The 27027-nt window shown below is 40.6% G+C and overlaps 1 protein-coding gene across 2 annotated transcripts in view; it reads left to right on the top strand.

The window, feature by feature from the left end:
• Window positions 1-27027, top strand: part of UBN2 (ubinuclein 2) — a 99490-nt gene that overhangs the window by 31296 nt on the left and 41167 nt on the right. For both annotated transcript variants that reach the window (XM_049893127.1, XM_049893126.1), the window contains exons 7-14: window positions 3461-3531; window positions 10417-10546; window positions 15922-16040; window positions 16549-16662; window positions 17197-17340; window positions 18078-18128; window positions 20116-20158; window positions 24563-26113. In XM_049893127.1, the coding sequence (XP_049749084.1) occupies window positions 3461-3531; window positions 10417-10546; window positions 15922-16040; window positions 16549-16662; window positions 17197-17340; window positions 18078-18128; window positions 20116-20158; window positions 24563-26113 (2223 nt within the window). The remainder of the gene's footprint in view (window positions 1-3460; window positions 3532-10416; window positions 10547-15921; window positions 16041-16548; window positions 16663-17196; window positions 17341-18077; window positions 18129-20115; window positions 20159-24562; window positions 26114-27027) is intronic.

Below are 27027 nucleotides of genomic sequence, written 5' to 3'. Positions count from 1 at the left end.
CTCATTGCTAATGTTTCTTCCAGCTGTATAGCATATGTTTATTGTAGTTTTTACTGTGTTTATTTCTGTGCTGTGTTGTTTGGCCCATGAGATTCCTGCTGGTTGTATGTCCGTCGTGGTGATTCTCTGTATGTGACCCTGGTAACGCTTTCCTCCTTAAGTGCAGCTTCTTCTGATTTTACTGTAGTGATGCCTTTCTCATTGCTTATTTTTGCATGTCATCACTTTACCCATTGTTTACTCTCAACCTTTTTGAGTTCCTTTATTTTAGCTCTTTCTCTTCTGGGTAGTATATAAATGGAAATTGGCTTATTGACCTAAGATTGATTTTTTTTTTAATATTTTGTTTTATCCTTCCTTCCTCATCCTTTGTTTTTATTATTTTGCTGTTTTCTGTGCTTATTTTTTGAAAGTTATATAATCTACTTACAGTTTTACTAATTACATAACTAGGTTTCTTTTTTTAACCTTTTTATGAAGTAGGTATTATTTCCTTTTTATGGTTAAGAAACTGAAATGGAGGCAGATTAAAGAACTTGGTCAAGGCCACACAGCTAATAAGTGGTGGGCCAGGATTTAAGCTGAGAGGTTCGCCTGACCCCAGAGTGCGGGCTTTTTGCCATCTTTTGGTGCCCCATGCCTAAAATCCTTAACTTCTCTAGTGGTGTGACCCATGCCTTTCAAGATGTAGTTATTCATAATAGTAGCTATTGTTCATTTCCCACAGTCCAGTGCTGCTGTGCCACACCCCTGCACAACACACTGTGTGCCCTGCAGGAAGGGTGCGCGACTGTGTGTGATGTCCAGACTGCGTCGTCTAGTCCTCCCAGCCATTCAGTGGATGAGGAAGCTAAGGTTCAGAAGCGATTTGCCCACGGCCATGCAGTTTTCTAGTGGCTGAGCCAGGATTGAAAGTCAGGGCGGTCGTGCTTCCCAGCTTCCCCGTGCCTAACAGGTTATATGTCATCGTTCTCACTCAGTCGTCAGAATGGGTTAGTAATGGCTGGGTTTGAAGGTTGTCGGGCCTGGTCATATCTCACATTTCAGAAGTGATCGTCTGTCTCTGTAGGGGCCGCGACAGGGTTAGTACAGTTCCTTCCTGACCCCTTACTAGGAAATTATCACTTACTGATCTCTGTGAATTCTCCAGAGTTTTCTTTGGAGTATGAGTTGGTGTCCTTCCTCAGGAGATGAGAATTCATCCTCAGCTAAAATGCTCACGTCTGTCTGATCAGGATTTTATTGTTGCACTTTTTTGCTTTGTAACATTCTTCCACTCTTCAACCTCTTGACTGTTTTTGATTTCCTTTCTTCTTTTCATTCTAGCTTTCTTCCTGTACTTCTGTCCCCTACACATACCCAGTCTTGGCCCTTCGAAGGAGCACTGAAGCAGTTTCAGAAAGCCGCCTCTCCTGTTCATAGCGTGCGAAATTGTCAGGTAGCTTGGCAGATTGACAGGGTTGGCCTGTGCTTCCTGGAGCTGTTGAATTGGGTCTCAGTGGTCTAAATCTCATGGATCTCAAGGTGAATTCTGCCCCAGATGATTATGGTAGAGTGTCTTGGTTTATGTACTTTTTGCTTCTGGTCAGCTGGTTAAATCGGGATACAGTGGTGGAAATATTAAACTTTTTTAATCTTTTTGCTTTCTGTCTTGATCTCGGCAAATCGTTTTGTCATTCTCGTGCTTGTGGCAAGCAGAGCAGCTCTGTGCTATTGGCAGTGCTGCACGGCTGGAGTCAGAAAGCTCCGGTGTGGACCTCGTACCTGGGGCTTGCTGACTGTGATTTCAGGCACATGGTGTGAGCAGTGGGAGAATTAGCTTCCTTTTTACAATGTAGGGCCTGTAATACCACCTTCTTCAGAATATTAGGAGGACAGGTTGGCAATTTGAACCCACCCAGAGGCACCTCGGGAGACAGGCCTGGCGGTCTGCTTCTGAAGGGGCACAGCCTTGAAAGCCTTATGGAGCAGTTCTGCTCTACAGACATGGGGTGGCTGTGAGTCAGAATTATCTGTACGGCAACTGACAACAAACCTGGTAATGAGTATAAAGTGGATAATCGGATGTCTGACGTGTTGTAGACATGTTTCCGGAGAGTGTTATCTTGCAGATCACAGCAAGAACTGATGACCCTTAGGGATAGTCAGAACACACAAGACACCAAAGCACTACACAGGTCTTGTATGTATAATTTTGTTAATTTAGGAAAATTGAGATAAATACGGACATTAGTATAAAAGAACAGTACATGTGCAGCAGTTTGTTTTAGCACTCTTTAATTGCCTACTTTATGGCAAATACTGAGCTGAGTCCTGAGGATACAGAGATAAGTGAGTCATAGCCCCAGCCTCAAGAAGCTTATTGTCTGGTAAATAGATATGGGAACAAACAATGTCTTGTTTTTTAAACTGTGGATCGAGACCTATAAATGGGCTGCAAAATCACTTCAGTGTAGGTAAAGACCACCATTTTTAATAAATAGAACACAGAATATTAATACATCAACGGTAGGCCCACTAAGTGTTGCTTTGAAACATTCTTGTATATATATATATACATGTATATTTGTGAATACCAGGGGATCGACTCTAATTTTCCATAACGAGGCCTTATAAAGGCTTGTAAGGATACAAAGCTTAAAATTAAAAAAAAAAAATTCTTGTTTTTACTCAAAGGAAATAAGTCTGTTCTTTATTCAAGCCTTTGGTAAGCATTGTAGGTATTGTGAAGAGAAAATTGTTATTTAATTTTCAGTTTCGTTCTTCTTATAACCTGTGAATGGCTCTGTCAAAGATATCCACGTCATACATAATCCCTGGAACTTGTCAATGTTACCTTATATGGCAAAAAAAACATATATATATGTATATACACACACACGTGTGTATATATGTGTATGTATTTGCATATGTGACTAAGTTAAGGATCTTGAGAAGGGGAGAGTATCCTGGATTATCCAGGAGGCCCTAAATGCCATTTTATGTATCCTTAGAAGAGAGGGAGGTTTTACACACAGAGGAGAAGGTGGTGTAAAGATAAAGCAGAGACAGATTGGAAGATGCTGGCCTTGAAGACTGAAGTGATGCAGCCACATGCCAAGGAATACTGGCAGCCGTGCGAGTCTGTAGGCAAGGAACAGAGTCTACCCTAGAGCTTCTGGAAGGAGTGCAGCCTTGCAGACACCTTGCTTTCAGCCCAGTGATGCCAGTGATTTTGATCTTCTGTCCTCCAGTACTGTGAGAGAATAAATTTCTGTCGTGATCATTTTTTATAGCAGCTGCAGGAAGCTAATACAGGGAGCTAATATCCAGTGGAATCTGGGTCTCAAATGGCTTTGTCTCTGTGCCACAACTCATGTCACACTCTGCTGATGGGAAGTTCTTGGGTTTTTCTCATTAGATACTCATTTCAAATTGATTGTTCACTGTGAGTTACATTGACAATCTTATGTTTTTCTAGGCTGCCAAACTTTTTGATGAAGAGGGAAGGAAAAAATTCTTTACGCAGGATATGAATAATATTCTTCTGGAGTAAGTAATTTTCTTCTTCGATGAAAAAATTTTAAGGATTATTTTATCCACTTAAAATATAGAAGGAAGGCCTTTGAGACACAGCTGCTGAGTGATCGGTCATCTTGTGAGCATTAGCTCCACATCTCAGCCTCACAGCTGAATGAGTATAACGTGTGTTTCTCAGCAAAACTGTGCTTCTCCATGTCATGATTCTCAAGCACTTATGATAGTCAAAACTTTTAGTATTATATATCCTTGAGAAAGTGACCATTGTACAGGTTGAATATTAACCTAGACTTAAATGTATTTTACATTGCTCTGGAGATGCAGTGGTTAAGTGCTCAGCTGCTAACTGAAAGGTCAGTGGTTGAACCTACCAGCTGCTCTGCAGGAGAAAGATGTGGCAGTCTGCTTCCATAAAGATTATGGCCTTGGAAACCCTATGGGGCAGTCCTACCCTGTCCTGTAGGGTCTCTGTGAGTCAGAACCGGCTCCATGGTAATGGGTTACATGAAAAGCCCAGAGTGTTTATGCTAAATTTGGTATAATTTTCCATCTGATTTCATTGTCCAGACTCAGGAAAAATAATCCCATCGACATCTAGTGAGGTTAATTATAATTCATACAGATGTTTGCAGCCAAATGGAAAGTGTGGTTGAATGAAAAAATCATGGTTGTGGGGTGGGATGAGGAATGTGGAGAGGACAGACGTTAGATTGGGAAGGAGGGGTTGAAGACTGGTACATGATATCAGTTGTATTTATTTTTTTCAAATTTTATTTGTGGTGAACATATATACACAGCAAAATCCACTCCCATTTCACAGCTTCTAGACAGAATGATCAGTGACATTGGCTACATTCTTTACACTGTGTCAACATTGTTATTTCTCTTCTAGTTGTTTCTTTCCATTTACTTAATCTCCCTGCCCCTCAACCTTCTCATCTATATTTTGAAATACCTGTGGACCCTTTGGTCTTATATAATCTCTTTCTTTTTTTTTTTAAGTAACATAATACTCAAGGGTGACAATCTTTACTCCTTGGGCTAACCTGTTACTTAGTTTAAAGATAACTTATGGAGTTAGTTTCAATTAAAGGTTTGAAGAGCAACTCACGACCACTGCCTCAGGGACTCCACTAGACACATAGTTGTATTTCACATTTTCTCCCTTTATTATCGGAGTTTCTCTATCATGTTTCTGATTAGAACTTTTGGTATGGGTAGCTGGGCACCATCTAGTTCTTCTGGTCTCAGGGTAAAGGAGGCAGTGGTTCATGTAGACGATTAGTCCTGTAGTCCAGTTCCTTCTCCAGTTCTTGGAGTTCCTTCATTCTATTTTGTTTCAGATGAATACAGACCGGTAGTTGTATCTTAGATGGCCGCTCGTAAGCTTTTAACACCCTAAACACTACTCACCATACTGGGAGGTAGAACATAAATTTTAAGAACTATATTACGTGCTGGTGAGGAGTGAGTTTCTTGGATCAGGTGGACACTTGAGACTATGTTGGCATCTCCTGCCTGGAAGGGAGATGAGAGGGTGGAGGGCGAAATGGACATGAAAGGAGAGAGTGGAGGGAGAGAGCAGGCTGTCTCATTATAGGGGGAGAGTAATTGGGAGTGTGTAGCAAGGTGTATATGGGTTTTTGTGTGAGAGATTGACTTGATTTGTAAACTTTCACTTAAAGCACAATAAAAATTATATAAAAAAAAAAAACAACTATATTATCCCCAGTTGACTAGATTGTTTCATGAGACCATGGCCCTAAGCCCCCAAACTTATAGAACTAGTCCCATGAGGTGATTGGTTATATCTAACTAGTATCAGCATCTGTAGCCCCCTTCCCTTTTTTTGAGTTGTTTTTTGTTGCAAAACCATACACAACCTAACATAGGCCCATTCATCACTTTTCTGTAGGTACAGCTTATTGATGTTAGTTGCATCAGTCATGCTGTACAAACTTCACCCATATTTGGTGCCACTTTTCCCATTTCCGTAAACAAAAAGTGACTACTACCTAGGGAGTATTTCTCCCACTCTCCCCCACTCCCCCAACCACTAATGGACGTTGTTGTTGTTAGGTGCCATTGAGTCACTTCCAACTCGTAGCTACCCGATGTACAACAGAATGAAACGCTGCCCAGTCTGCTTCATCCTCACAGTCGTTGCCGTGTTTAAGCCCGTTGTTACAACCACTGTGTCAGTCCACCTCGCTAAGGGTCTTCCTCTTTTTGCCTGACCCTCTCCTTTACCAAGCACAATGTCCTCCTCTGTAGGGTTGCTGTGAATCAGAACTGACTCAACGGCAGCGAGTAATAAACATTGATTTCCGTATATTTACCTGTTTATAGATTGTCTTTAGTGATAATTTTGCACTCTTGATTGAGAGTTAGGTCCTAATGAAGCTGTGGGTTCTATAGTCATGGTCATGTAATCTGTATCCTATAAACCCATTGACTCGTAGATTTTGACCTTAGGTGGCGGGAATTGAGTGTATAATTGACTCCAAGCAGAAATGATCAAAAAAAGAAGTGGTGGTGGAGAAGACAGCAGGTTTTTGCGTCTCTCTGATGGAAGCAGTGTATGCCTGCGCTTCGTGGCCCCTTAGCATCCTGCAGGAAGCGTCAGGAAAGCACTGCTTCTAGTACTGTGGTCCCTTTTTTTAAAATATATAACGGAGGTAGCTTGTCATGAGATAAAAAGGAGGAAGTTCTAATAACCATTATAATTAGGTACATTCTCTATCATTAAAACATGGTTTTGGTCCCCATGGGCACGTGAAACATACAGCCTAGTATACAACTAGCATGGTGGCAGAGAACTTTCTTGTTCCGGTTCTTAATTGTAGCCATGTCTGTCTGAAAGCAAGGCGAGTGCTTCCTGTCTCCTCCCCCTCCTTCCACCCCGCTCCCTTTTAAACTCCAGACTCCGTAACCAGTGTAACCATTGCTCATCAGCACTGCCCCAGATTCTGTAATCGGGGATCTGACTAGCTCTGCTTTTTCTTTCTGCTGGGAGCCCTGAGCTGACTGGGTCATGTCCTCCTGTGACTGAGACTGTTCTTGTCTATTTTACGCTTCTCTGAGAGGAAACAACTGTTTGTCCCCTGGGGAAGTCAAAAGACCTTTCTTGGGACTTAGCATCTCAAGGTAGCAGAATGTCAGCATTCCATTAGCAAGCTCCTCCATAACACAGCCTTTCATTTTTTGGAATCCATCTATCTTTCATTTCTCAGAGGCTGTTCCATCATTCCTCAGGTCCTGGTATTCAGAGTTGAGTTTTTTCCCTTTTATTCACGATCTTACTCCTTCTCACCTCTTTTTTACTTTCCTAAACAAATACCTCTTAATTCTTGGGACTGGGTTGCTCTCCTAAGTGATTAGGGTGGTGAGTCTCATGAAATAATTCAGGGATATTGGCTCTGCCTCATCATTGGTTCCTAATCCTGGGGAGAAAGTTAGCAGTTTGTTGGAACGGGGAAATGCCTTCCCTTTTGCCTAATTGAATTTGGCCTCGGTCGACAAATACGCAACGTGCTGACTTGATCCCCTTCCCTGTCTCCTCCTTTGCCTGAGGCAAGCTGTACTAATGAGTCATGGCGCTGTCTGCCTGTGATACATCCTGACAGTGCTGCTCAGCAAATTGCTATAGGCAGATACTACCGATAAACCTAACTGGACACCATCGAAATAAAACCGACACTCAAAATAGGACCCGTTTGCCATCTCGTTGTCAGATGCTTCTTAAGGAGTTCTTGAGTGAGTAGCGTAACTTTTGAATCTCAGTAGGAAGGGACTCATGAATCAGCTAGTCGCTCTCTGGCTTTCTGTCTCTTTCACTGGGAAATAAAGGGAGATTTCTAGACTGAAAGGGTTCATCCTGTACCGTAGCCTTTCCATTATTTTTTTGAGGGGTTACTTTGCAGTTGGAGAAACCCTACACAGTTTTCAATTCTATCTCTACCCTAGTCAACGCCAAGCCTCTTCAGGTAACACTGGAGCCCCTCCATCTGCATACAGTGGCTGTTTATGGACAGGAAAAGCCGCTCTTGTCTGTTATCAGCTAACATATCAATGAGCATTTGAATTCCTGCTATGAAATAAGCTATTTTAGACAATGGGTTTGGGTTATTGCTCCCCAAGTCTTCCTTCAGTTGGTAGTTTTTGATGGCTGTATTATTTGGAGAATATTAGCGTGTCTGAAATTATTGAGGAAAAATCTAGAAAATCAATTAGATCTCAGAATTCAATCGACTCTAATTAGTCAGAGATTTTCTTTTTCTAGCGTTTTTTACTGAATGAGAAATACCTGTCCCATTTCTTAAAAAAGAGGGAGTTGATTGATGTGACATAGGAAGATGCATCACATGTCAACTATGGGGAAAGAGTGTATTCCTAGAATCCGGAGAGAAGATTCCGTGGTAGGTATTCCCAAGCAGAAGAATCTGGTTTACGAAGGGGCCGTTGCTCCAGCTGTGGATTCCCACGTTGCGTTTCTCTGACGCGTCCCTGGAGCCACGTGTGAGTTTGTATAGCTGGGGGTGTAATGGGGGGCCTCTAGCCTCCTTACTTACACAACTGACTCTTGGCTCTAGTTCAACGACAGGGCCTTTTGTGATCTCATGCTCACGATTTACTATCAGAAGTCCCAGGCCCATTCTTATGACCCTTTATGGATGGCTATCTGCTTTTGAGATAGATTTAAGGAAGGAAAAGGAGCCCGAATTCAGGTTACTGGAACCTGGTAGGGAGAATGGGGCAGGACCTTGAGGAAGTTCACCCTTAAAGAAGTTCGGGTAAGCTTTATTTTCATAGAATCTGTGGCAGTACCTGAGGAGATTCAGACTTTTCATTACCATGATTTTTATTTGTCCCAAATACTTCTTAGACTTTAAAAGATTGGAATTCCTAGTGAGGAAAAAAATACTAAAGTAGGTATGTGAGGAGTGTGTGCTTAAAGTATACTATTCTCCAGTAGAAATTTGTACATGTGTTACATATAGTCAGTAACCTCTAGGATTAATAAGTTTCTTTCTCTAATTTCTACCTAGTGTCTATCTGCTTAGGAGCAGAGAATCAGCTCTTCCTGTATCTGAAGTTATCCCCTCTTTGGAAACCACTGCCTTTTATAAGTAGGTCATTGAGTCAGTCTGTCCATTACCAGGGCTCTCTTAGCACTTGAAGTTTCTGTTTTATTTTCAGCTTCAACTTACCTTCAGCAAGCCTAGAAGACCCTCTACCCAGACTTTTTTTAATAAAGATCTAACCACATAATGTTATTTAACCAAAGATGTCTTAGTCATCTGGTGCTGCTGTAACACAGATACCACAAGTAGATGGTTTTAGCAAAGAGAATTTGTTCTCTCACAGTCTAGTAGGCTACAAGTCCAAATTCAGGGCATCAGCTCTAGGAATCCTTTCTCTTTCTGTCAGCTCTGGAGGAAGGTCCTCGTCGTCAATCATCCCTTGGTCCAGGAGCTTCTCCATGCAGGAACTTCAGGTTCAAAGGACATGCTCTGCTCCTGGCATTGCTTTCTTAGTGGTATGAGGTGCCCCTGTCTCTCTGCTCCCTTCTCTGTTTTATGTCTCAAAAGAGATTGGCTTAAGGCACTGTCTAATCTTGTAGATCTCATCAGTATAACTGCTGCTAATCCATCTAATTAACATAGTGATAGGATTTACAACACAGCGGGAAATCCCATCAGATGACAGAATCGTGGACAGTCACATAATACTGGGAATCATGGCCTAACCAAGTTGACATATATTTTTGAGGGACATAATTCAGTCCATGATGAAAGGTTTATGCATGAAATTCATGACCATGGTGATTTTTCCACATGAGCCTCTGCGTTCGACGCTCTGCTTCTTGTAAGTCTTAAACTATTTTTATTGTCTCTCTGGCTTCTCTAATACCAGTAATTTTCTATTACCAACTCTAGGAAGCATGGTTTTCCACATTTCATTGTTTCTGAAATTGCAGTGTGTCTTACTGGTAATGAGTACATTTGGTATGGTAGGGTTTCTTTTCTTCCCGTATTGTCGAATCTTTGAATGGATCTTCCATTTGTGAGAGGTGCTATGTGCGCCTTCTCCTGTAATAAACTGTGACGATTTGGACCTGGGCTATTGCCAAGAGCCGCAGTTGGGTCTTGGCCTTGGAGTTAACATGCCTTCTCATCTTCCTTCAGTAGCAGCTGCTTGGTCGGTTGTCTTCCATCTTGGGAGGAGCCTCAGTTATTTATTAGGAGGCTTACCCTGCTGAAAATATGATGACTGTTACGAGCTCTTTCTCTCTCTCTCTCATTTGTTACTATTAGGCTAAATACCTGTTTAGTAAATTATTTTCGTTCTCAAAAACCTAATTTATAGATAGAAATAGGAACTAGAAAATGTGAATAAAATGAACAAACCATTAAATACCTACTTAGTGCAGGAACAAGACAAAGATGGGCAAAACAGTCTGTGTGTGTAATCACAGGGCTTCCCCTTTTCTGAATGTGTAGTCTTTTCAAACCCCTGTAAGGAAAGAAAAAAAGAACTCAGTGATACTATGTGACTGTCACCTAGTATAGCAGTTGCTGGGAGGCGTGGATATATCTTTGAATAAATGAGCTTTCAGCTAGTAATGGGGTACCAGTGCTTTACTCTAAACATAGACTTTGTCCTCATTACCAGAACATCATTTGCTAGCTTGTTGGTAATTTATATAAATTCTACTCTCAAACTAGACTTGGAATAGCATTACTTTTACTGGGATGTTTTTTCCAATAAAAAGTACTATCTAGGAAACCATGGAAGACAAAAATAAGAAAAAAGCCATACTGCTGTTGCCTTCTTGCCTTACGATGCCACCTAAAAGAAATGTTATACTGTTTATTTCTTGTTGTTTTTGGTCAGCATTGAGTTACAGCTACAGGAGCTAGGCCCTGTCATTCGTAGTGGTGTCTATTCCCATCTCGAAGCTTTTGTGCCATGCAATAAAGAAACGCTGGTAAAACGTCTAAGGAAGTTACATCTCAATGTCCAGGTAAGAGGAAGGACATCTGCACCGGGGTTTTGTAGCCTGTAAAATAAAGAGGCTGGTTTTCGCTTGGGGCCTTTGGCCTTGAATTGCTTTATGGTCACATCGTTCGTATTTAATAACCATACCCAGATAACCATAGGAGGCTTTTTTTTTTTTTTACATGCTGCTGTAAAAAAAATTAGCATAGTGCACTTGCAAAAATATCGGGGGAGGGGGAGGGTGAGGCTGGCAACCTAGCATAGAAAGTGTGCGTTATTTGCATAAAAATGTGGTACAGCAGTAATGAACAAATGAAATTTACCTGAGGTATCAGGTTTGTGCCTATGCCTCATTCCTTTAGATGTTGACGGTTGGAGCCTACCTCTAAACATTCAAGTGACAGAAGTGGGCTGGCCAATGTGAAAGAACTGGAAGTAGGAAAACAACTTTTTGCAGATTACAAAGTATTTTCTTAGTAACATTTTAGGTTTGATGTTTGAAGTTCTTTAATGTCCCTATGGGCAATGGAAGAAAGACACAGACCTTTTCCTTCCTTTTCTCTGTGTAATTTTATCGCATATATTTCTGTCTCTACGTATTATATTACATAGTTTTGTGTGTTCCTGAGCTTCCTATAAACGGATTCATACTGTTTTCTTCTGCACCTAGCTTTTTTACGTTCAATTTTGTGTAAACCAAATGTATCTGTTTTTACACATAGTGGAAATCTTTTTTTTTTTTTTTTTGGTAATTATAAATTATTTATTGAATACCTGTTTTTGTGAGAGACACCATGTTCAACACAGACATGCTGTACAGAAGGAAAAAAAAAAGCGCGGTGTAATTGTCCAGGTGCTAGAAGAAGACTGAATAACACAACAAATGAATAAACTAAAAGTAACATTCTTGATAACCCATATGGCCAAAGAGAGCCAAGGTGAGGCAGAACGCTGTTAGAGCTAAAATTCTTCACATTCTAAGAATCCTTTGGGACCTCATAAAAATCATAGAAAATATTTCGTTTCCCCCCAAAATAAAAGTGTTTCATTTGCTCGCAAACTGTATGTAAGCGTATATAAATCCATTCATTTTTACATTCATCGTATGTGTATACAGTGTTCTGCTGTATGAATATCTCCCAATTAACTTTTTTATTCTCCTGTTAATGAATATTTGGGTTCTTTCCAGGTAAAAAGTCTCAGCTACATAGTTCTTAAAAAGTGATCATCCGGACTGTGATACTAGATAGTCACATTTTTCATAAGGGACTTTATAGCAGATGCTATCATTGTTGTGCATGGAATAGGTTAAAATACTTATTAGCAATAATATTTATTTATATTTTTATTAATAATATTACATAAAAGTGATTGCACTCCTAAAAACTCCACCTTCCCCAAAATCACATTTTAGAAACAGTTGTTTCAATAAAGAAAAGGAAAGTTAGGAGCTAGAGAGTTTTACATTTATAATTTTTCTGCACCTGTGACAGTAATAGAAATACGTGGTGGCTTGTGTGTTGCTGTGATGCTGAAGCTACGCCACTGGTATGTCAGATGCCAGCAGGGTAACCCAAGGTGGGCAGGTTTCAGCAGAGCTTCCAGACTGACATAGTAGAAAGAAGGACCTGATGATCTACTTCTTAAAAAAATTGGGCAGTGAAAACCTTGTGAATAGCTGTGGAACGTTGTCTGACATAGTGCCGGAGGATGAGCCCATCAGGTTGGAAGACACTCTGAATACGACTGGGGAGGAGCTACCACCTCAAAGAAGCCCCAAACCCATTGCCAGTGAGTCGATTCCAACTCATAGCGACCCTGTAAGACAGTAGAACTTCCTCATAGGGTTTCCAAGGCTGTAATATTTGAAAGTAGATTGCAACATCTTTCTCTCATGGAGCAGCTGGTGGGTTCAAACTTCTGACATTTCGATTAGCAGCCAAATGTGTAACCACTGCTCCACTAGGACTCCTTCCTCAAAGTAGAGTCCACCTTAATGACATGGATGGAGCAAAGCTTTTGAGACCTTCATTTGCTGATGTAGCATGACTCAGAATGAGAAGAAACAGCTGCAGACATCCATAAATAATGGAAACGTGAAATGTACTAAGTATGAATCTAGGAAAATTGGAAATTGTCAAAAAATGAAATGCTACACATAAATATTGATACCCTAGGCATTCAGTGAGCTGAAAGGATCTGAAATTGGCCATGTTGAATTGGTCAATCCTATGGTCCGCTGTCCTGAGAATGACAAATCGAAGAGGGATGCCATTGCTTTCATCATGAAAAAGAACAACTAAAAATCTGTCCTAAAGTGTGTCAATGATAGGATAATATCCATACGCCTACAAGGAAGACCGGTTAATACAAATATTATTCAAATTTATACAACAACCACTAAGGCAAAAGATGAAGAAATTGAAGATTTCTATGAACTTCTGCATTCTGAAATTGATCAAACATGCAATCATGATGCATTAATAATTACTGGTGATTGAAATTCACAAGTTGGAAACAAGGAGCAGCAGTTGGAAAATACGGTCGTAGTAATGGAAGCAATGCTGGAGATCGCATATAGAATTTTGCAAGACCAACGATTTATTTACTGAAATACCTTTTTTCAAGAACATAAACAGCAACCGTACACATGGACTTTGCCAGATGGAATACACAGGAAGCAAATTGACTACATGTGCGGAAATTGACAATGGAAAAGCTCAATATCATTAGAACAAGACCAGAGACTGACTGCACAACAGACTATCAGTTACTCATATGAAGCTGAAGAAAATCAAAGCAAGTCCACAAAAGCCAAAATACAACCTTGATTACATCCCATCTGAATTTAGAGACCATCTCAAGAATAGATTTGATGCATTGAACACTAATGACCGGAGGCCAGATGAGTTGTGGGATGACATCAAGGACATCATACGTAAAGAAAGCAAAAGGTCATTGAAAAGAAAAGAAAGAAGAAAAGACTAAAATGGATGTCAGAATAGACTGAAACTTGCTCTTAAATGTAGAGTCACTAAAGTGAATGGAAGAAACAATGAGGTAAAAGAGCTGAACAGAAGATTTCAAAGGGTGAGTCGTGAAGACAAAGTATTATAATGAAATGTGCAAAGATCTGGAGTTAGAAAACCAAAAGGGAAGAACACACTTGGCATTTTTCAAGCTGAAAGAACAGAAAAAAAAAAATTGAGCCTAGAGTTGGAATATTGAAGGATTCTGTGGGCGAAAAATCGAACAACACAGGAAGCAACAAAAGAAGGTGGAAGGACTACACAGAATCACTGTACCAAAAAGAATTGGTGAATGTTCAATATTACAGGAGGTAGCATATGATCAAGAACCAATGATAGTGAAGTAAGAAGTCCAGGCTGCACTGAATGCGCTGGCGAAAAACAAGGCTCCAGGAATTGACGGAATACCAATGGAGATGTTTCAACAAACAGATGCAGCGCTGGAAGCGCCGACTCATCTATGCCAAGAAATTCACAAGACAACTACCACCTGGCCCACCGACTGGAAGAGATGCATATTTATGCCTGTTCCAAAGGTGATAAAACACAATGTGGAAATTATTGAACAATATCATTAATATCACAGGCTGGTAAGATTTTGCTGAAGGTAATTCAAAAGCGGTTGCAGCGGTTCATCAACAGGGAGGTGCCAGAAATTTCAAGCTGGATTCAAAAGAGGACGTGGAACCAGCATCATTGCTGATGTCAGATGGGTCTTAGCTGAAAGCAGAGAATACCAGAAAGATGTTTACCTCTGTTTTATTGACTGTGCAAAGACATTGGACTTTGTGGCTCATAAAAAATTATGGATAACTTTTCAAAGAATGGTAATTCCAGAACACTTAATTGTGCTCATGCAGAACCTGTACATATCCCAAGAGGCAGTCATTCAAACAGAAGAAGGGGATGCTGCATGGTTTAAAATCAGGAAAGGTGTGTGTTAGGGTTGTGCTCTTTCCCTATACTTATTCAATCTGTATGCTGAGCGAATAACCGGAGAAGCTAGACTATATTAAGAATGTGGTGTTAGGATTGAAAGAAGACTCATTAACAACCTCTGATACGCAGATAACACAACCTTGCTTGCTGCAGGTGAAGAGGACTTGAAATACTTAATGGTGAAGATCAAAGACTACAGCCTTCAGTATAGATTACAGCTCAGCATAAAGAAAACAAAAATCCTCACAACTGGGCCTATGAGCAACATCATGATAAATGGAGGAAAGATTGAAGTTTCAAGGATTTCATTTTACTTGGTTCCACAGCAGTCGGGAGATCAAAGGACATATTGCATTGGGCATATCTGCTGCAAAATATCTCTTTAAAGTGTTAAAAAAGCAAAGAAATCACTTTGAGGACCAAGGTGGGCATGACCCAAGCCATGGTATTTTCATCCAGCTCATATGCATGCGAAAGCTGGACGACGAATACAAAAGACCAGAGAAGAATTGATGCCTTTGAACTCTTTTGTTCTTGGAGAATTTTGAATGTACCATGGACTACCAGAAGAACAAACAAATCTCTCTTGGAAGAAGTACAGCCAGAATGGTCCTTAGAAGCAAAGATCTCTTCTTTTATACTTTGGACATGTTATCAGGAGGGATTAGTCCCTAGAGAAGGGCATCATGCTTGCTAAAGTAGAGGGCTAGCAAAAAAGAGGAAGATGCTCAACAAGATGGATTGACACAGTGGCTGCAACAATGGGCTCAACAATTGTAAGGATGGTGTGGGACCCGGCAGTGTTTGGCTCTATTGTACATTGGGTCGCTATGAGGCAGAACAAACTTGACAGCACCTAACAACAGCAAAAATCCCTGCTGTACTGGGGACAAAGTGCCACAAGAAAACACACTCCTCAGGAACACTGGGACACAGGATTTGTCTGGGTGACTACCATCATGTTAGCATCCTGTTTGCACATTTACTGTCAGTAATGGTGAATTAGGCTGCAAGAAAAATGTAACATCAAGCCAAAGTGAAAGGGGAAACTGGGAGATAGATACTTATTCATATGGGTTCAGGGCAAAAGAAGAAACAAGTGGGTTTGTTTTTGACCACTTCAATCAACCAGTTGATTATTTTCTTCTTACAAATAACAAAGTCTATGTGTGGTGTTGTCAGTACTGTTGAGTTAGTTCCAACTCATAGTCCCTCTCCTTAGCTAATAGAGGAAATGTGGTCATCTTAATAATACACAGTTTGCATCATGAAAGCTCAAAACTGTAGAAGAAATGTCCATATTTAAATAAGTTAATGTTCCAAATATATATAATCAGTTCCTAAAACAAAAATTTCATCTTTTGAGGCTCTGTCTGCATGATAAATTTGGTAAATATTTTTGAAAAAAACTTGTAGTATATTTTCTTCTCAGGATGATCGTTTACGAGAACCTCTGCAAAAACTGAAACTGGCTGTCAGCAATGTCATGCCTGAACAGCTGTTTAAATACCAGGAGGACTGCCAGGCTCGTAGTCAAGCGAAGTGCGCCAAGTATGTACCTCATCTGTTTGGACTGGCTTTTGCATTGAACAAATACTTTTAGCTGTTAGAGATTGGTCTTACGTGACCTCATCACCAAGTAGAAATCCAGCTACAGCACTGAAATGACATCACTGAATATTCTGTAAATGACATGTCGCTTCCCACTCAGTTGCTTTGGTTGTCAGAGGCAGAAGATGTCTGTTGATTGAATGTATGGACGTGACCGAAGCAAGAGCTGACACCGGTCAGACCTTGCACATGCCGACTTGACTGGCTGGGGTTGAACACAAATATTGGCTGAACTAGAAGATGAGTGTTCATGCCTTTACATTGTAGTCTAAGGAAGCCCTTATTCACCAATCCCTTTATAACTTGCTCCAAAGTGTTAGGTTGAAAGGTAGATCCCGTGTTTATCTTTTGAGTTCATATTAAGTAAACTATTCATCAAGTGTTTTTGGAGCATATTATAGGCATTGTTGGGTTAAAACTTTGGTTCATAAACTGTTCTCATTTTTAGGTTGCAAACAGAAGAAGAGCGAGAAAAAAATGGATCTGAGGAAGATGATGATGAGAAGCCAGGGAAACGTGTCATAGGACCAAGAAAGAAATTCCACTGGGATGACACTATTAGGTAAGATTTCACCAAAGCCTTCACTTCTAACCAGATAGACAGTGCAGAAATAATGTTCCTCACCAAAGGTGTCTACAGTAAATGGAAGACTGGATTGGAAACAGCCAAGATCAGTGTGTAATTATCTACATACTCATTATGTCATTAATTATTCAAAAGAAGATTAATTTGATCCTGATATCCTTAGAGGGCTATCACTTTTATTTTTGCGTAATACTTTTTATAAGCTAATCCTCTAATTACTTTTTAAGTCATACTGATTTCGGAAGGCGGAGTATTCAGTATACTTACATAGATCAGCCGTCTTACTTACCAGTGTTTCTCTACCCCAAGTAGAGGGTATAGGTGGAGGACTGCCCTTCTCAGTCTTTGATGCCTTGATTAATAAATGATTAATTCATTTTCTGAATTCTTCAGATAATAGTCTGTGTCATTGCTGTCAGATTTATGTGCTTTTTAAACAATCTGTTTAAAACTTTTTCTATAATTTTAGTCAGATTTATATATAAATATATATATTTTTAATCTGTTTAGAACTTTGTTATGTAACCTTGTTGAAATCAAATTGGGATGCTATGAGTTAGAGCCAAATAAAAGCCAGTCTGCTGAGGATTATCTTAAATCCTTTATGGAGACAGAGGTGAAACCATTGTGGCCTAAGGGCTGGATGCAGGCAAGGTAAGAAATGTGACGTCCTAGACTTTATTTTACTTTCTTGTTATTGCTGTTATTAAACACACATACAACATTCATTTTGCTAAGACCCTAATGTGTTCAGCATTCTATATGGCCAGCTCAGGTTATGTCTGCTTTGAAAACTTTAGACACTTAAAAGATGAAAAGATTAGTCGTGTGGATGTAGAGATAAATGTAAAGGTGATTTTTACTGACAACCTTTTCTATTTCACACTCTGAATTGTCTAGTGGAGAAAAAGGGAGAGTAAGGAAGGTAAGGAACTTTGGGAGGGGAACTTTCTGTGAGTAATGTGAAAATAAGGAACTGAATACAAGATTTAGAGCCTAGAAAAGGAGACCCACCTAGCATTAGGCCCTGTTGAAAATAATTGGTGTAGAGTGGTATCTCAGAAAGCTAGAGCAGCCCTGTTTACAGCCTAAAGGGTTTTAAGTAGAGAATGTTAAAAATTAATAAACTTGGCTGTCTCAACCTGTCGTGTTAAAGCGCTCCATCTTAAACCTACGGAAAAGATCTGTTGGTCTGTGAAAAGATTTAAATAAATAGAGGTGATATAAAGCTCCCTGTAAAATGGACCATTGAGTTTACTGTACCATTACAACTTTTACTTGGTAAATAATCAAATAATAGCCTGTTGAAAATCAAATGATTTAAAAGTAAATAAAGTGATTAACTTGTTATTATCTGCTATTAAAAAACTATGTCATTTTAATTTTTCCAGAATGCTTTTTAAAGAAAGCCGGAGTGTACACAATCATCTTACTTCTGCGCCGTGAGTAAAAGCAGACTCTAGATTTCTTCCTTTATTTCTGTCTCTATCGTGTACTTTAGTAAGCAAAGTATCGTTTGTTAAATGCCAGCTGAAACAGGACCCAGACGTCCATTTAGGCAATCCTCATCTTCCGCCATCTTTTAGAAAAATCATTTTGAGTATTGACTGTTTGGACCTCAGAACACATTTATGTACTGAAATAGTTCTCATGCTAATTTCCAGAAACCTATTGAATCACGTTGTTGTTAGTTGCCATTGAGTGGCTCTCCTTACATATAAAGTTGCCTGTCTCATTGGCTCAGTAGTGGAGCAGTAGGGGGCTGTGTAAATGGGAAGGGATTGGGTGTTTTCCTTTATTCTTGGGCCTTTGACCCTCAGTATTTTTGTGTCCTTTCCTGCACCACTTAATGACCGCCTGCATAGGTGACTTGTAGCCTGGAGCTGCCCTAGCTTACTGTACAGTTGTGTGTTCGTATCTACCCTGCCTGGCCCTGCAGATGGTTTATCCACAAATAAACCTACGTCTCACGTCGTTCCTTCTATTCAGAACAGAATGTTTCCTTAGTGAGATCTCTTATCTTCCTGATAGGCAGGTAGAAGGGGAAGTTTTTTCTGTGGCTACATTTTTTGGGTGAATATTGGTCAATTCCACCAGAGTTTTATTTTTGCCTACAACCTAATGCTATTTATCTGTAGCCTACAAGTAAAGAATTGAGGCTTATTACAGAATAAAATTAGCAAGTTACTAAAAGGCCTGGTTAGCATCTTTTTTGGCAGTGTTACAAAATTCCTCCTGTGCTTGTATATGGTTATAATAGATACATTTTTTTCAGTTCTTAGGAAGGTCACTTTACTAGTATATTACCAGGGATGTGTTGAGGTGGTTGTGATTTTCAGTTCTTGCCATGCTTGTTTTCTAGTATAAATTTAGATATTTTGGATTCATGCAATATAGGCTTACTTCATTTCAAGTGTTTTAGTTATCTCTGAAAAATATACATTTGTGTCAACAATATTTCTAACCTCTAATTCCCCTATAATTCTAAAATCACATACGTTACAGTTCATGTATATATAACTCATGCCTTTAATTCTAAAGCAGGTGTTTTCATAGGTCCTCTACCCTCAAGTTTTAAAAAATAACTTCGTTATTACCACTAACTTTGTTTTGTGGCCACAAGTATGAATCTATGGAATAAATGGGCCCGGGATGCCTCTTGCTCAAGTATTTGACTTTGAAAATTACAGCCGTAATTTAAGTTATAGATTGGCAGTGTTAATCTAGTAAAGTAGAAATATTCAGATAATGTGCGGTATCTTAGCCCATAAACCCTTCAGTTATTTAGCAAACATGTACTGAACACTTCCTACTATGGCACACATATGATTTTTTAAATCTTCAAACTTTTTCATGCTGGTTTCCAGAGGTTCCAAGGTTCCACGGTATTTTTTCTCACCTGTCACCCTCCCCCTTTTTTGGTCATTTTGACATTTTTTATTTGAATTTTTACATTAAAAAAAATTTTTTTCAACTTGAGGGTTTGCGTGCGTGTGTGTGTATTTTAAGTAAAACCTTTTTCAGAACTTGTTGGCAAGGTTGAATTTGAGCCTGAAGCTCCTTGAAGCTCTCTAACCAACAGTTGTAAATTCTTGCCCATTCCTTGAAGTGGATCTCTTTGGGCAGCTTAAGAGATTTTAAGTTATTTTATATTTTATGTATTTATATTTCATTTCTTAAAAAACTTTATCATGTAAATTTTATATTTTACTAATTATTTGGCCTTTTTTCCAGTTAATCCAAATTAGGAACAATTTTCCTATATATTCACATATAAATTGAACACTTATGTATAGTTTTTTTCCCAAAAAGAGCCTTCCTAGTAGTAGGAGAGAGTATCACCCGTGTAAATACAGAATTATGTTATAACTGCTTGATGAATGATCTAAACACTACTGAAAGGGCCTCGTCTTTAATCTTTTCTCTCAGGGCAAAGAAAAAGGTGATCCCTGCACCTAGACCCAAAGTGAAGGTAAGTCCTGAACCAGACCTCTAAGTATCACAGTCGAGGCAGGTTGAAATACACCCTTAAGGTTAGAAGATAATTTATATTTAGAATAGGTCAGCAGGTACCAGACTCTAAGATGGATGTTTGTAGACTTCGTAAAAATCCTTAGAATCTTGTATTTGGAGAATAGATGACTGTGTACAGTGGGAGATTTGCATAAAACAACTAAATTATAAAGCTTAATACTCCTTAAAAATGCTGTATGAAAGACAGCAAATATCTTTTATAAGAACAGCTGAGATTACAAGAATGTCAGCATCTCTAAGGGCCAAAAACAAAGAAAGAGCTGCCTATTAACTCTGTCACTGATACGGTGGTTGCCCTTGGGGGTCTGCTGAGTTCCATCACTCACAGTGTATCTTTTAATGTCTTCTGAGAGCACAGCAGTCCAGGCCTTTGTGGGTTTGTACTAGGCCAGGATTTGGAATGAGACCCTGCATAATGCTGGGACCCTCAAAGGATAACATCTGTAGCAAAAGAAAGGACTAGAAGAAAATTCACCCACCAGCAAAGAGATTAAGAAAATTGCCTTGGCCTGGGCTCTGGACTACGGGAAGGAAGTCCTCCCTGAGAATCTGAGGATTTTCACGGTTTAGGAGTATGATTTACACTCCTGCACGATGTAGGAATACTTCAAGCTAAGAAAGTAACTTAAAAATACTAGGTTAGTAATACCCCAGGGTAACTAGCAAAAGCAAATTCTCTGGTATCATGCACTGTCATCATAGGCCTTCAGGACTCACCACAGATCAAAGCCATGTCAAACATGAGCTCACAATCTGAAATTACAACACAGGAGGTAAGTCACTATGACTGACAGTCAGCGGAAACCGCAAACAACAGAATTAGATTCCCTGAGAACGTAAAGGGGTGGATTTATTGGATGTGAAACTAATTGTATCAAAAAATTTAAATATTAATAAAAGGGAATAAAAAAACATTCTATCAAAATAGATAAAGCAAATTTGAAAGAAAATCAAGTATAACCTCTAGAAATGAAAAATATAACTATTTGAAATTAAAATTTTAATGAAAGCCCATACCCTTAGGTTTTGGACTTTTCTCCATGTTTTCCATACTCTCCTTGAATAGATGCCCTTCTTTGCTTGTGAGGTTATGGCCAGAAGGTCAATATTTGTGCTTTTCATTATTACTGCCTTTTATTATCACCATCTTTATAAATCTAATCTTTGAGTATCTGTGAGTGAACATCTGAGAATGATGGCATGAGCAGATTACACGCTGCAACATTGTATGTAGTATGTATTACTAACAATAAACCAAAAAAAAAAAAAAAAAAAAACCCACTGCCGTTGAGTTGATTCCAACTCATACCAACCCTTTAGGACAGAGTAGAACTGCCCCCATAGAGTTTCCGAGGAGCGCCTGGTAGATTCAAACTGCCGACCTCTTGATTAGCAGCCTGAGCTCTTAGCCACTAGGCCACCAGGGTTTCCTTACTAACAATAAGATGTGCAAAAAAAGAAACCAGTTGTTCTAAGTGCAGTTCATCGTAACTGGAACATGTCGTAAGTTGTAAGTTGAGGTCTACGTGTACAGAGTAAATAGTCTTCTTTTTCTTAGTAACCTACTTTGTCGTCTAATCTAGATACTACTGAGTCAATCTTTCATTAATTCTGTTGAATTCAGGCTTTATTTTGACACTTTATTAGAGCATTAAACGCATAATGCCCTTCATAAAGATTGTTTCAGTTTTGATACATCTACTCAAACATATGATTAATAAAATAATTGGATCGGAAATTTATTAGGATTTTATCAGTGGATGTGTTAGGATGGTATGAGGGAATTTTGTTTGTTTTTCTATGGTTAAATTACCCTTTCTTTTCCCAAAGTAGAAAAGCTGTAGTGCTGGCTTGTTTTTTCCTACTCGGCACCCCTCCCCCTCCCCCATATACTTTTTCTACTTATAAAGGTAATATAAGGAAATGCTTATAGTAGAAAGTGCAAACAATGCAGAAAAGTAAGAGAAAAGTAAAAATATTTAGAAATTTCTCCTCACTCAGAGAAAAAAGCTCTTTCTGGCACACGTTTGCCATTTCTTCTGGATGTCTGTCCATCTTTCCATTCCTTCCGTCCATCCATTTAACTGTGTGTTTATCCAAATTGAATTAACATTTTATAGAAATGGGACAACCAGCTTTTCTGACTCAGTTATATGTCCTGAACAATTTTCTCCGTCAGTTAATATAAAGCTACTTCATTCTCTTTAATAGCTACACAGCATTCCATTGGGTGGCTTTAAGGCGGTTTTTATAAAGAGAAAAATTATTAATAAAAAAAGTTACTGAACAGGAAGCACAACGGAAAGCCCCTAAGGGAGCAGGAGAGCAGTGGGATGCAGACCCCAAATTCTCGTAAAGAGACTAGACTTAATGGTCTGACTGAGACTAGAGGGACCCCTGAGGTTATGGTCCCCAGACTTTCTGTTAGCCCAAGACAGGAACCATTCCCAAAGCCAACTCTTCAGACAGGGATTGGACTGGACTGTGGGATAGAAAATGATACTGGCGAAGAGTGAGCTTCTTGGATCAAGTAGACACGTGAGACTATATTGGCAGCTCCTGTCTGGAGAAAAGATGAGAGGGCAGAGGGGGTCGGAAGCTGGACAAATGGACACGAAAAGAGAGAGTGGAGGGAAGGAGTGTGCTGTCTCATTAGGGGGAGAGGAACTAGGAGTATATAGCAAGGGGTGCATAAATTTTTGTATGAGAGACACTTGATTTGTAAACTTCCACTTAAAGCACAATAAAAATTAAAAAAGAAAAGTTATTGAAAACCCTAATTTTACACTGGCAGCACTGCCAATATCATCCTGATAGATTCTTCCATCTCAATTTCCACACTCTTTATAAAGCTGGGATCTTCACTGGCCAGGTAAGGGGAAGGCATGTCGTGGTAAACCTCCAGGCATCTCAGCAGGTGAATGTGGCCCTCCTGTAGCTGTACCAGGTACTTCTGCTGGGCACGGAGGTCTTCAGTCAGGGGTTTTGGTAGAGAAGCTCAGAAAAGCTGCCAAGGAAGTTAGAACGTAGAGCTTTCCTACCAACTGACTTCTGTAACAGCTCAGAAGCGGGTGGTGAAGCCTACTCCTCTCCACTGGGTCCCACTGTGCTCACAGTAAGTGTGGGTCTGTGGCAATCAGTGCACAACAAAAGACTTCTGGGTTTCAGCACATTTGGGGATTTCGTTTTATTTGTTTTTAAGAAACTAGCTGAAGAAACTGACATGATTTTTAGATAACGGTTTTATTTCTTCTTAATCTTAAAAAGGAAATGAGTTAGATACTTTTTATTTCTCTTCAGAAGGAAACAGTTACTTTTTAGTTCTTTGCCCTTTGAATAAACTGCTCTCTCATCTCTTCCTTGAATTTTAAGAAAGTGAATTTTTTGTCAAAACAGACTGCGTTCTCCTAGGCATTCAGAGTTTTACTCTGCGGTACCTTTGTATGCATAGCTTTGTGCTTTACTCATAGTGGACACTTGGTAAATATTTGTTGAATGAGTTACAAACGACTTCCACTGTAATGACTAGAAAACATCATTTAGGTACTCTAGGATTGAATCAGGATCCCTGGTGGCATGGTGGTTAAAGTACTCAGCTGCTAACCAAAAGGTCGGCAGTTCAAACCCACCAGCTGCTCCATGGGAGAAAGACGTGGCAGTCCGCTTCCGTAAAGATTTACAGCTTTGGAAACCCTGTGGGACAGTTCTGCTCTGTCCTGTAGGGTTGCTTTGGGTCAGAATCAGCTCAGCAGCACTGGGTTTGGCTTTATTTTTGTTTGTAGTTTGATGTTATTGATGTTTTCGTTTCTCTCTGTGCTGGCTGGGGGTAGCTGCAGGCCAAAGCATACAAAGAGGCAGAAATGGGAGGACTACTGTTAGGCCAGCATCTTAGCAGATCAGACTAGGCAGCTGGGGTAGAGTCTTAATATAAAGGCAGGAATTCTCCTGGGTCAAGGAGAATAAAAAGAAGGTGGTCTCTGATCAGATGGGTATGGAGTGGTGCCTGAAGATGTGATACAGGCCGGCAGGGGGTTCACCCATAATGCAGCCAGCACAGGACTGTTACCTTGACTAAGTTTCAAGCCCACTTCATAGCTCAGCTTGCTTAGCTAGGGCAGGTATGTGCTATATACCAGATACCTTTGGCTCGGGACAACAGCTCAGTCAAGAGCTCTATCTATCCTTTCAAGATTTATTTTGATTTTGACAGTCTCTAAAGAAGATTTGCAATAGAAAAATAATTTTGATCATCATGAGAATTTCTTAGTCCCTTAAAAATTGATATTTTATAACTTTTTATTAAATATTTTAATTTTTCCTAATACGATGCTGTTTTTACTAGGAGTGCAGTCCAAAAAAGGACCAGAAGACCCTCACCTCCGTGGCGGCTCCCGCTGGCGGCCCTCTGGTGAGCTCCAGCACCTCTGCCGTGGCCTCCACCAGCTCTGGCTCAGCAACAGCCCAGGAAACCATCTGCCTTGACGACTCCCTGGATGAAGACCTTTCCTTCCATTCACCCTCACTGGAGCTTGTTTCTGAAGCTCTAGCTGTTATCAACAATGGGAACAAGGGCCCCCCAGTTGGCTCCAGGATAAACATGCCAATGACAAAACCTCGTCCGGGACTGAGAGAAGAAAAGTTAGCAAGCATCATGAGTAAGCTGCCACTGGCTACTCCCAAAAAACTCGATTCTACTCCGACTGCGCATTCGTCAAGTCTGATTGCTGGTCACACCGGGCCAGTGCCAAAGAAACCCCAGGATTTAGCTCAGACCGGCATCTCTTCAGGCCTTATTGCTGGGTCTTCGATTCAGAACCCTAAAGTTTCCCTGGAACCTTTGCCAGCCAGGCTACTTCAGCAAGGGCTACAGAGGTCAGGCCAGATCCCTGCTTCTTCCTCCTCACAGACCCACGTCTCCTCCTCATCCCAAGCCCAAGTCGCTGCCTCTTCTCACGCTCTGGGAACGTCAGAGGCCCAAGATGCGTCTTCATTAACACAAGTCACAAAGGTGCACCAGCATTCAGCTGTCCAGCAGAACTACGTGTCTCCATTGCAAGCAACCATTAGTAAATCACAGACCAACCCAGTGGTGAAATTAAGTAATACCCCCCACCTTTCCTGCTCATCCCCACTTATGAAGACTTCAGAGAAGCCACTCATGTACCGCCTCCCCTTGCCCACCCCCTCATCTGGAAATGGTTCTCCGGGGTCTCACCCCCTGGTCTCTAGGACAGCACCTAGCACCACTACCTCCAGTAACTATTTAGCCAAGGCTATGGTGTCCCAGATCTCCACGCAGGGTTTCAAATCTCCCTTCTCAATGGCTGCATCCCCCAAACTCGCTGCCTCCCCGAAACCTGCCACATCTCCAAAACCCTTGCCCTCGCCTAAGCCTTCTCCCTCCCCCAAGCCCTCGCTGTCAGCTAAGCCTTCGGTATCAGCTAAGCTTATTTCTAAATCCAACCCAACTCCCAAGCCCACTGTCTCCCCAAGTTCTTCCAGTCCAAATGCACTAGTAGCCCAGGGTAGTCACTCCAGCAGCAACAACCCCGTCCATAAACAGCCCAGTGGAATGAACGTCAGCAGACAGTCTCCCACCTTGAACTTACTGCCCGCTAATCGCACTTCAGGCCTTTCATCTGCAAAAAATCTTCAGGCCTCTTCAAAGCTAACAAACTCGTCATCCACTGGAACTGTCGGGAAGAGCAGCTTGAGTGGAGTCGCACTGAGTGTACCTGCCAGCAGAGGTGGCAACCTTAACTCAGGCGGAGCTAATAGGACTAGTCTGTCTGGGGGAACAGGAAGTGGAACACAGGGTGCTACTAAACCGTTGTCTACTCCACACAGACCGTCCTCTGCCTCAGGGTCTTCAGTGGTAACGGCCAGTGTGCAGGTATGTATGGTGTGCACGTCCGTGTGATGGAACCAGGGGGGCGCCATGCTGCCTGTCAGCCAGTCTACTCGCAGGCTGATGGAACGTAGGTTACGTGGAGTGGGCTTGTTTCGGGTGAAGTTTTTGTTGGGCTGTGTTTGGTTACTGGTTTGTTTCTCCCCAGTAAAGCATCATGTGCTCACTTTAAAATTTTTTGAAAAACACAGCTAAAATGCAGTTTTAAAACTAAGTCGCTTGTCAAAGTCCTGAAGAAAGCAGCAACTTGGGAGCTGAACATACATCACTCGTCTTCTCTCTTCTCCACCCCAGGCCCCTTTCTCTTGCCAGCTTCATTTTTTATTTAATCACATTTATACATTTATGTTATCTTTTTTTAAGCATTTATCTTTTCAAATAAATTTTTTTTATTTTGCGTTAATATTAAAACTATTTTTGTATATAGTTTTTGTATCGTATTAGGGTCTGCAGTCCTTTTAGGCCACAGTTTCCCCAATCCTGAGTTTCTCATTTAAACTTCCCTTGGAATCCTTTCACAAAAGGTAACGTGACTGATGTTTTACCTGCGTTCTTGCGCATCTTACAGTTTCCTTCTGTGCTGTCCCTCAGGAGTAGGTATGACTCCCGGCACACACATTGTTCCACGCCAAACTTTGTGAATGCTGCTGCCCTGATCCTTGCTCAGTATTTAGGCTTGAGGAGAAGTCTGAGGCCACTCGGATGTTTTTTGTTCCCTTATAAGGTCGCTATGAGTCGGAATCGACTCAATGGCAGTGGGTTTTTTTATGGAGAATAAGCAGCCCTGGTGGCACAGCAGTTAAAGTGCTTGGCTGCTAACCAAAAAGTTGGCAGTTGGAACTCACCAGCTGGTCCATGGGAGAAAGGTATGGCAGCCTGCTACCCTGAAGATCTCTAGC

The sequence above is a fragment of the Elephas maximus genome, chromosome 8 (assembly GCF_024166365.1).
Source record: "Elephas maximus indicus isolate mEleMax1 chromosome 8, mEleMax1 primary haplotype, whole genome shotgun sequence".
NCBI lineage: Eukaryota > Metazoa > Chordata > Mammalia > Proboscidea > Elephantidae > Elephas > Elephas maximus.
The sequence above is the reverse complement of the archived record's forward strand: the minus strand, read 5'-3'. Positions and strand labels throughout refer to the sequence as shown.